The sequence below is a fragment of the Lacerta agilis genome, chromosome 2 (assembly GCF_009819535.1).
Source record: "Lacerta agilis isolate rLacAgi1 chromosome 2, rLacAgi1.pri, whole genome shotgun sequence".
NCBI classification, from domain to species: domain Eukaryota; kingdom Metazoa; phylum Chordata; class Lepidosauria; order Squamata; family Lacertidae; genus Lacerta; species Lacerta agilis.
In genome coordinates this window covers 117,768,646-117,778,110 of record NC_046313.1, presented here as the reverse complement: position 1 = coordinate 117,778,110, position 9,465 = coordinate 117,768,646, and the positions used below count along the sequence as shown (strand labels likewise).

At 43.6% G+C, this 9,465-nt stretch overlaps 1 protein-coding gene across 1 annotated transcript; it reads left to right on the top strand.

The window, feature by feature from the left end:
• The first annotated feature begins 5,494 nt into the window (after positions 1-5,494).
• On the top strand, positions 5,495-8,581 carry LOC117042590 (vomeronasal type-2 receptor 26-like). The gene is made up of 3 exons (XM_033142127.1): positions 5,495-5,522; positions 5,961-6,664; positions 8,567-8,581. The coding sequence occupies exons 1-3, from the start codon at positions 5,495-5,497 to the stop codon at positions 8,579-8,581; spliced, it is 747 nt and encodes a 248-aa protein (XP_032998018.1).
• Positions 8,582-9,465: the final 884 nt, after the last annotated feature.

The window sequence follows — 9,465 nt, the reverse complement described above, 5'->3', positions numbered from 1 at the left end:
CGGAGCGGTCCCTGTTTATCTACTTGCACTTTGATGTGCTTTCGAACTGCTAGGTGGGCAGGAGCTGGGACCAAGCAACGGGAGCTCACCCGGTGGCAGGGATTCGAACCACCGACCTTCTAATCAGCAAGCCCTAGGCTCTGTGGTTTAACCCACAGCGCCACCTGAGTCCCTTACTTTACATTGTACAACATGATTAAACGTTGCTTCTCATGAAGGGGAAATCCACATAAAAAACGTTTGTGAATGAACCTCCTGCATGTGAAACAGATGCTCTGCCACAGAGCTGTGATCTCTTCCCAATTATATTGTGCTTAGGGGATCCTTCATCTCTTTGGTTCTGAAACGGCAGGGATGGACACTTAGTGCTGTATATACAATACCTGAGCTGTATGTAGGAGAAAGTAAACCTTTGATAACCCTAAATATCTGCAGGTAAAGTTGAGAGCATCCCCTGTGTGAAACCAACGGGTGCTCATGAATGGCTCCTCCTCATCCTGGGGTGACTAGTGGGGTGCCACAGGGTTCTGTCTTGGGCCCAGTCTTATTCAACATCTTCATCAATGACTTGGATGATGGGCTTGAGGGCATCCTGATCAAGTTTGCAGATGACACCAAATTGGGAGGGGTGGCTAATACCCCAGAGGACAGGATCACACTTCAAAATGACCTTAACAGATTAGAGAACTGGGCCAAAGCAAACAAGATGAATTTTAACAGGGAGAAATGTAAAGTACTACACTTGGGCAAAAAAAATGAAAGGCACAAATAGAGGATGGGTGACACCTGGCTTGAGAGCAGTACATGTGAAAAGGATCTAGGAGTCTTGGTAGACCACAAACTTGACATGAGTCAACAGTGTGATGCAGCAGCTAAAAAAGCCAATGCAATTATGGGCTGCATCAATAGGAGTATAGCGTCTAGATCAAGGGAGGTAATAGTACCACTATATTCTGCTCTGGTCAGACCTCACCTGGAATACTGTGTCCAGTTCTGGGCACCACAGTTCAAGAAGAATACTGACAAGCTGGAACGTGTCCAGAGGAGGGCAACCAAAATGGTCAAAGGCCTGGAAACGATGCCTTATGAGGAACGACTTAGGGAGCTGGGTATGTTTAGCCTGGAGAAGAGAAGGTGAAGGGGTGATATGATAGCCATGTTCAAATATATAAAAGGATGTCATATAGAGGAGGGAGAAAGGTTGTTTTCTGCTGCTCCAGAGAAGCGGACACGGGGCAATGGATTCAAACTACAAGAAAGAAGATTCCACCTAAACATTAGGAAGAACTTCCTGACAGTGAGAGCTGTTCGGCAGTGGAATTTGCTACCAAGGAGTGTGGTGGAGTCTCCTTCTTTGGAGGTCTTTAAGCGGAGGCTTGACAGCCATCTGTCAGGAATGCTTTGATGGTGTTTCCTGCTTGGCAGGGGGTTGGACTGGGTGGCCCTTGTGGTCCCTTCCAAATCTATGATTCTATGATTCTATGAAACCCTGGGGACAAGCTATGCATATATGTATGCTATATGCTCTACATAACCTCACAAATGTAAAACCCATTGAGTTTAATGGGCTTACTCTAAAGTATGGATGTATGAAACCATCATTTTCATTTTTCTTTGTATTTGTCATAGGCAGCTTTCCTTTCCTTCTCCTGCAACTGATCTTCCACAAAACCCCCATGCTATGCATCTTCCTTTCACCATTGCGAAACAATATGTTTTGCCATACCCTCTGCAGATGTATGGGGCTTTTTGACTGGATTTTATATGAATTCTTTGTCTGAAAACCCTATAAAAAGTCTAGGTGGATAACACCCCGGGGTTCAGCCTTTGGGGAAAAAACATCCCGCTGAATATGTTGGTTTTGCACAAACCAATACACGCTGGAATCTCTTTCCTCATCTCCTGTGTCTCACTGGCTGCACCAGGGCCTAAAGAAGACTTAAAAAAAAATTTGCAGCAGTTTTACCTTCTCAATTTTTTGCATTGCATCTATGAAAACTAATGCCGTTAAGCAGTATATAAATTGCTTAAACGAAGTATATAGAAGTACAGTGTTCAATCATTGTCCTGAAAAACAAAGGACCAATCTCTTTTCCTTTCCTCACCAGCTCAGTTATGGCTTCGTTCTTCACGATAAAGTCCAGTCTCCTTTTGTCTACCGCATGACACCAAAGCAAGAGATTCAGTACCAGGGGATGGTCCAACTCCTCCTGCATTTCAAGTGGACGTGGCTTGGTCTCTTTGCTCCAGACAATGACAATGGAGAAACGTTCCTGAGTACTTTGACACCCCTGATGATCAAAAGTGAGATCTGTGTTGCCTTCACAAAAAGAGTACTACTGCAGACCTGGCTGTGGTTACCCCAGGAAGCCCCTGCCATGTGGAGACAAGTCAATGTGTTTGTTTACTGTACAGACTCTCAATATGGGCTTTATATAGTCATGGAGGTACAAACCTTACTTGAAAGGATAGAAACCGGGGGGAAAGTCTGGATAATCACAGCTCTTCAGAACACAATCTTGTTTCATGATACTGAATCCTTCCGGTATGCTCATGGATCTTTCTCCTTTGTAATGAAGACCAAAAAAATGAAAACATATAAATACTATGAGCCATTAGACTTTCCTACTCGACCCGTTTGGAACCATGAATTTGATTGTTCATATTCAAAGCTTTCCTTGTCTGTGAGGGGTTGGAAAAGGTGCAGGGAGAAGGAGAATCTGAAGGTGCTGCCCTGGGAAACAAATGAAAGAATCCAATCCCAAGACAGCTATGTTAATTACTTGAGTATCCATGTTGTGGCTCAGGCCTTGAATGCAGCTTATTCATCCAGATCAAATCAAATGTTGATGGTGGGCGAAGGAGGCAGGTTGGAACTTCCAAGGCTACAGCCGTGGCAGGTATGTCCTTTTACTTTTGTAAACTGCAATTCATAATCCCAGCTATATGGAATCATCATGACAGGAACTTAGAAAGCTGCCTATTCAAACCAATAAAGTAATTTCTTTAAGAAGCATTTTGTATATATATATTGGATGAGGTGTATTATTTAGGAAAAAAATTATAAGATGCCCACCACATTGATGCAATTACACTGTGGTTTCCCTAAAAAGATGTTGAGGCTGTGTGAAGATTCACTATGTGGAGTTGTTAGAGTTGGAAGCCAGTGTAGGTCTTTGCTATTTAAACATCATTCTTCCTTTGGCAGTGAGAGGTCGCGATCGGCGTAGGGTTTGATTGTTCACTTGTGGTTGGCTGTGGTGATCTTTGATTTCCTGTGTGAGTGGAGTGGGTGGGTGTTTTGGATCAGGTTAGCCATATTGATTTGTATGCTGTCGTTAGATTTTTGTCATTGTCTTGTTGGGCTGCGTGTGCGATGAAGGGGGACCGTACGGGGGTGAAGGTGTCTTCTTCTGTTTGTCCCTGTGCTAGTTTTAGGTTGCTGGTTAATGGAAAATAGAAACATCATCTCCCCACCCCACCCTCCCACCCATCCCACCCACTTCCTCCCCACCCCTCTCTCCCCAATGTCTCAACAACTAAAATTGATCTGTAAAAATGTTTTATGGAAAAATATGAGAGACATTACACACACTTTGTAAACCAAGAAAATCTTTAATAAAAAGAAAAAAAGGAAAAATAAAAACATCATTCTTCCAAAAGAATGAAGTGGACTAACTTGAGAGAGAACACAGACTGTATTGTGCTTCTAAGTCTCCTCACACTGCCCAAGAATGAGCTCATAACCAGGGGACTTGCTTAAGCTGCCTGTTCAGCTTACCCCTTTCATGCCCATGAAAGGTCGAGACAGAAACCATCCCACAGTTTTCACCTGCTGGCAGATATAGATGAGAGACTCTGCCATCCATGCTCTTCAGGGAATGGAATCCTCTGAGTGTCATGGAAGGGTACATCAGAAATGGCCCATCACTTTACATATTTTCCCAAAGCAGAATGAGGAGACCTAAAACACCTATCATGGCCACTATGAGTCCTGATGAGAGAAGCTCTGGTCCTTATTTAGGGGAGATTAGGATGCAGCACAAGCACAGCCAAATAATCCAAAATAGTTTCTTACTCTCTCAATGCTGGAGTTTTCTCTGTCATTCTAGCTTCATCCTTTCTTGAAAGAAGTCCAGTTCAATTCTAATACTTCAGCCGATGAACAGTACTTGGATGAGAATGGGGCACTGGCTGTAGACTTCGATATTGTGAATTGGGTGCTGTTTCCTAATAACTCTCATGGTAGAGTGAAAATTGGGACCATAGAGAGACAGACATCCTCAGATCCAAAGTTCACCATTAACCCGGAAGCAATTGTGTGGCCCAAGCCGTTTAAGAAGGTAGGAGAAATTATATGCGTCATTTTATTACCTGTGACATCTGCCAAGCTCTGACAGCTTGATGACTAGAACATATAAGACTTTAACTGCAATCTTATGGAGCTCAGTCTCATTGAGCTCAGCAATCTCTGGAGCTCAGTTTCATTGAGCTTAATGGAGCCTGTTCTTGATTAAGCATGCATAAGATTTTACAGTGAATACAGAGACTTTCCAAAGCAGAGCAGAACATATTTCCCAAACTTGGTACCCTCCAGATATTGTGGACTACAACTACCATCTGCCTCAGTCAGCATTGGGCAAATATATCTGAGGGGCAACAGGTTGGGTAAGACTGGAGTGCAGTAAATTCTGCTCCATCTGTTTGGTAGATCAAGAAAACAGAATGAAAACAGTGGACGTCAAGGTGGTCTGTGTAGTTGAATACACATTTATATATATATAAAAAAACACCAAGCAGCAGATACAATGGCAGCAATCTGAGGACTTTTGTTATTGCTGCTGGTTATAAAAGGTAAAGGGACCATTAGGTCCAGTCGTGGACGACTCTGGGGTTGTGGCGCGCATCTTGCTTTGTTGGCCAAGGGAGACAGTGTACAGCTTCTGGGTCAGGTGGCCAGCATGACTAAGCCGCTTCTGGCAAACAAGAGCAGCGCACGGAAACGCCGTTTACCTTCCCGCCGGAGCGGCACCTATTTATCTACTTGCACTTTTGACATGCTTTCGAACTGCTAGGTTGGCAGGAGCAGGGACTGAGCAACAGGAGTTCAACCCATTGCAGGGATTCGAACCGCTGACCTTCTGATCGGCAAGCCCTAGGCTCAGTGGTTTAACCCACAGTGCCACCCGCGTCATAGGAGTGTTTTATTATAGCTGTTTGCATGGATCTGAGATGCTGGGATTTATTTATTTCTATATTCGGTTATTGTTTATTGTATTTTTCATGCTACCTTGTACAGTGGTGCCCCGCTAGACGAAAATTATTCGTTCTGCGAAAATTTTCGTCTAGTGGTTTTTCCCTCTAGCAAAGCGGCAATGTAAACCGCGGTTTTCGCTAGACGGGGGGGGGGGACGAAAATAAATTCGTCTTGCGAGGCAGCCCCATAGACTTTTCCGTCTAGCGGGGCACCACTGTATACAAAAATGAGGCAGGGATGTTAAATAAGTTGAAACATCACAGAGGTTTGTTTCCCTGACGAAAAGCTCTGCTCTGCAAAAGAAAAATAATAATAATTTCCACAAAACAGGACCTTTAGGCCATTAAAACAGATATGCCTTCTGTTCATGCCTAGACAATTCCTCGCTCAAGATGCACAGAGAGCTGTCAGCCTGGATATGCCAAGAACGTTCAGGAAGGGAGGCCACATTGCTGCTACGATTGTTCTCTGTGCTCAGAAGGCACAATCTCAACACAGGAAGGTAGGACAGCACGACAGGGGAAAGAGCCCTCAAAGGGAAGATGGGGGCAAATATTTCAGCCTGGCTCAAGTTGATACTTGTAAGGGCACCCCATTTTGACTTCCTCCTTCCCAACAACACAATTGCCTTTCCTGACCTCTCCTATGGGCCCACCTTTCACCACAAATGTAACAAGTTAGGATTCTCATTTTCTCTATGCAGATGCAGATGAATGTATCAAATGTCCAGAAGATCAGCATCCAAATGAGGACCGCCTTCGATGTGTCCCTAAATTAATCACCTTCTTATCCTATGAAGAATTTTTGGGGATCCTCCTGGCTTCTTCTGCCCTCTTCTTGTCCTTAATCACAGGCATTGTGCTTGGAGTCTTCGTTAAATCCAGGAACACTCCCATCGTCAAAGCCAACAACCGAGACCTGTCCTACATCCTCCTCATCTTTCTCCTGCTCTCCTTTTTGTCCTCCTTCCTCTTCATTGGACAACCTACAAAAGCAACCTGCCTTATGCGACAAGTGGCCTTTAGCATCATCTTCTCAGTTGCTGTCTCTTCTGTCTTGGCAAAAACCATCACTGTGGTTCTTGCCTTCCTGGCCGCTAAGCCAGGGAACAGAGTGAGGAGATGGCTGGGGAAGGGTTTGGCGCACTCTGTTGTCATTTCCTGCTCCAGTGTCCAAGTTCTCATCTGCACCATCTGGCTCGGGTTCTCTCCCCCATTCCCAGACTCAAACATGCAGTCCGAACCTGGAGAGATCATCCTGCAATGCAATGAAGGCTCTGTTGCCATGTTTTATGTTGCCCTCGGCTACATGGGCTTCCTGGCTGCCATCTGCTTCACAGTGGCTTTCCTGGCCAGGAAGCTGCCTGGGGCCTTCAATGAAGCCAAGCCGATTACCTTCAGCATGCTGGTCTTCTGCAGTGTTTGGGTGTCCTTTGTGCCCACCTATCTGAGCACCAAGGGGAAGTACATGGTAGCCGTGCAGATCTTCTCTATCTTGGCCTCCAGTGCTGGGCTTCTGGGCTGCATCTTCATTCCCAAGTGCTACATTATTATATTGAGGCCTGATCTGAATATGAAGGAGCATCTGAGATCAAAAAATTAAACATGGGTTTGGATTCTGAGCACTGGGGATATGGGAAAATCCCCCACTAGAATCTTGACTTGACCACAGCTCATAGTGGAGAGTGAGTTTGTTTGTTTGTTTGTTTGTTTCTCTAGAACCTAGGCCTATTGTTCTCCAGAAGGTGCCAGTAGACTTTAGAATTAGTTCTGTATGTGTGTGCAAGTGCTTTACTCCTACTGCAATGTAAAGCTCACCAGGATCATTGTCAGCATTCTCTGTTGCCTTCACCTCATTTGTTACTACACACACATGCCTCTTTCTTTTATTTATTTGCTGCCACCGTCTCCAAAGAATGCTTCAAAAAACCCTGTAATAGCATGTTTCTTAGGCTTGGACATGGGATTTGTCTACCGCTAGTGACAGTAGATATTTAAGCTGGTTCATTTAGGGTTTTATATATATATATATGTTAGAGGAACCAGATGAACCTACTGGTGACACAGCAGTGACTATGGTCAGTTTCTGTACCATTAAGTTAATCCCTTACGCCAGACAATGATTTCCACTCCTCCTTTCTTCAAGCAATTCCTTGTTGTCCATCCCTCGCTGAACTGATTGTTCACTGCTTAACTGAATTGGAACGTCCAGCCAATCAGACAGAGATTTGCCTGCTCTACTGTTTGCCTGTCCCCACCTACTAAATGCTAAAGTAGTCTCCCTCTCCTCTGCTCACCTTGCAAACACTGCCATACATTATATCCCATTATAAAAATGCAGGTTCCAATGGCTGTCACAGAAGTGAAAGAACATTTCCTCCATTTAAACAGGAATGAAACCCTACATTTCTACTGCAGTTCTCCACTCTCTGACCCTTTAAAGCTGTTTACCGTGACCTGGCTCCTCAGACTGGGCAATAGATGTAAACTAAAAAGCAGATCCTTTTCCTGCAGCATGTCTCAAAGATGAATCATTCTTTGGTTTAATTCTACTGGAAGGAGGCGGGAAATGTTTCATGCTAGATCAAATGGCAAACTTTAAGCAGCCATCTGAATCAACTGTATCCCAGCTGCTGTTGTGGTCAAGGATGAGGAGTGATGGGAGGTGGAGCTGTGTAACATATTGAGAGAGCTTGTATTGTGGGGCGTGACATAGGCAAATTGAAATTATGAAACCAGATTGTTCTAGACCAAGCGGTTGTCTCCTCTTCAGAAAATGTTGGCTCTGGGTAAAAGTCCCATTCTCTGGAAGCATCTTTGCTGCTTTGCATGCTTCAGTTTATCTTGATCTCTGTTGCCCTTAGGTCCAGATTTCTTCTTGGTTTTAGGGACTCTGATTCTTACAATAAATCTCTTGTATAACCCATTTCCGGTGTCTTCTTGTATGGTGCTTATAGCTGGCAATCCCTTCACAAAGCAAGAATCCAAATTATAGCTGGTAGGAGCTGTCTGCAGCCAGACATCTCAGTTTAATTAAAATAAACATGTTAGAGTAGTGATACTAAATGAAAATAAAAAAAATCATGAAAATAAAGTATATCAATTACCCTTGTGTCTTACAAATTTTGTTGTTGTTCAGTCGTGTCCGACTCTTCGTGACCCCATGGACCAGAGCACGCCAGGTACGCCTATCCTCCACTGCCTCCCGCAGTTTGGCCAAACTCATGCCAGTCGCTTCGAGAACACTGTCCAATCATCTCATCCTCTGTCGTCCCCTTCTCCTTGTGCCCTCCATCTTTCCCAACACCAGGGTCTTTATCGGTAACCAATTATCATCAACTGTTTTCCTAAACCAGATTAAATGTATTTCCATGTGAAGTTCTAAGCAGCAGACTGACCAGTATAACTTACCGTATTTTCCGGCCTATAAGACGACTGGGCGTATAAGACGACCCCCAACATTTCCAGTTAAAATATAGAGTTTGAGATATACTCGACCACAGATTCTCCACCCGGCGTATAAGACGACCCCCGACTTTTGAGAAGATTTTCCTGGATTAAAAAGTAGTCTTATACGCCAGAATATACAGTACTGTATCTGAATAGACTCTGCTTATGTTCTCAGGCTGTCAATTGTATGAAGCATATCTTACTACACTGTGATCTGTATAAACAAGCCTGGTATCAATTAATTAAACCCTTCTTGGTAAATTTACCTGGAAATTCTGAAACCTTCTATCTCAAGTCTATTCTAGAAGATAAGACAAATGATATTACCCTGGGAATGGCAAAAAAAAAAAATCTTGGATGTATTAAGAATTAGAAATCAACATGCTCTGGATAAAACATAGTGACTGCCTTGGGAAGTTTTCTCTGTATTCCTGCTGTATTTTGCTTTCAAAACTGCTTTTGTGGGTCTTTGGACCATAATATTAAGGAATGTGTGTGTAAAATTAAAATCTTTCACAACAAAAAAGATTATCTGCCACACTATCCTGAAATTAGGATGCTTTGATGAGTAAACACTGAGGGTGACTAGGAGCTGAATTTGGTGTGACAGCGATATAAACTCATGTTCTGATTCTAAACATGAATTCCTTATCTGAATATGGGCTAGGCAGAATGCTGAGATTTAGCTCTGAATTACATGTGGTGAGAGTCCTCTAGAAATCAGGTCCTCTTTGCTTACTAGATTCCTTTGGGACATCT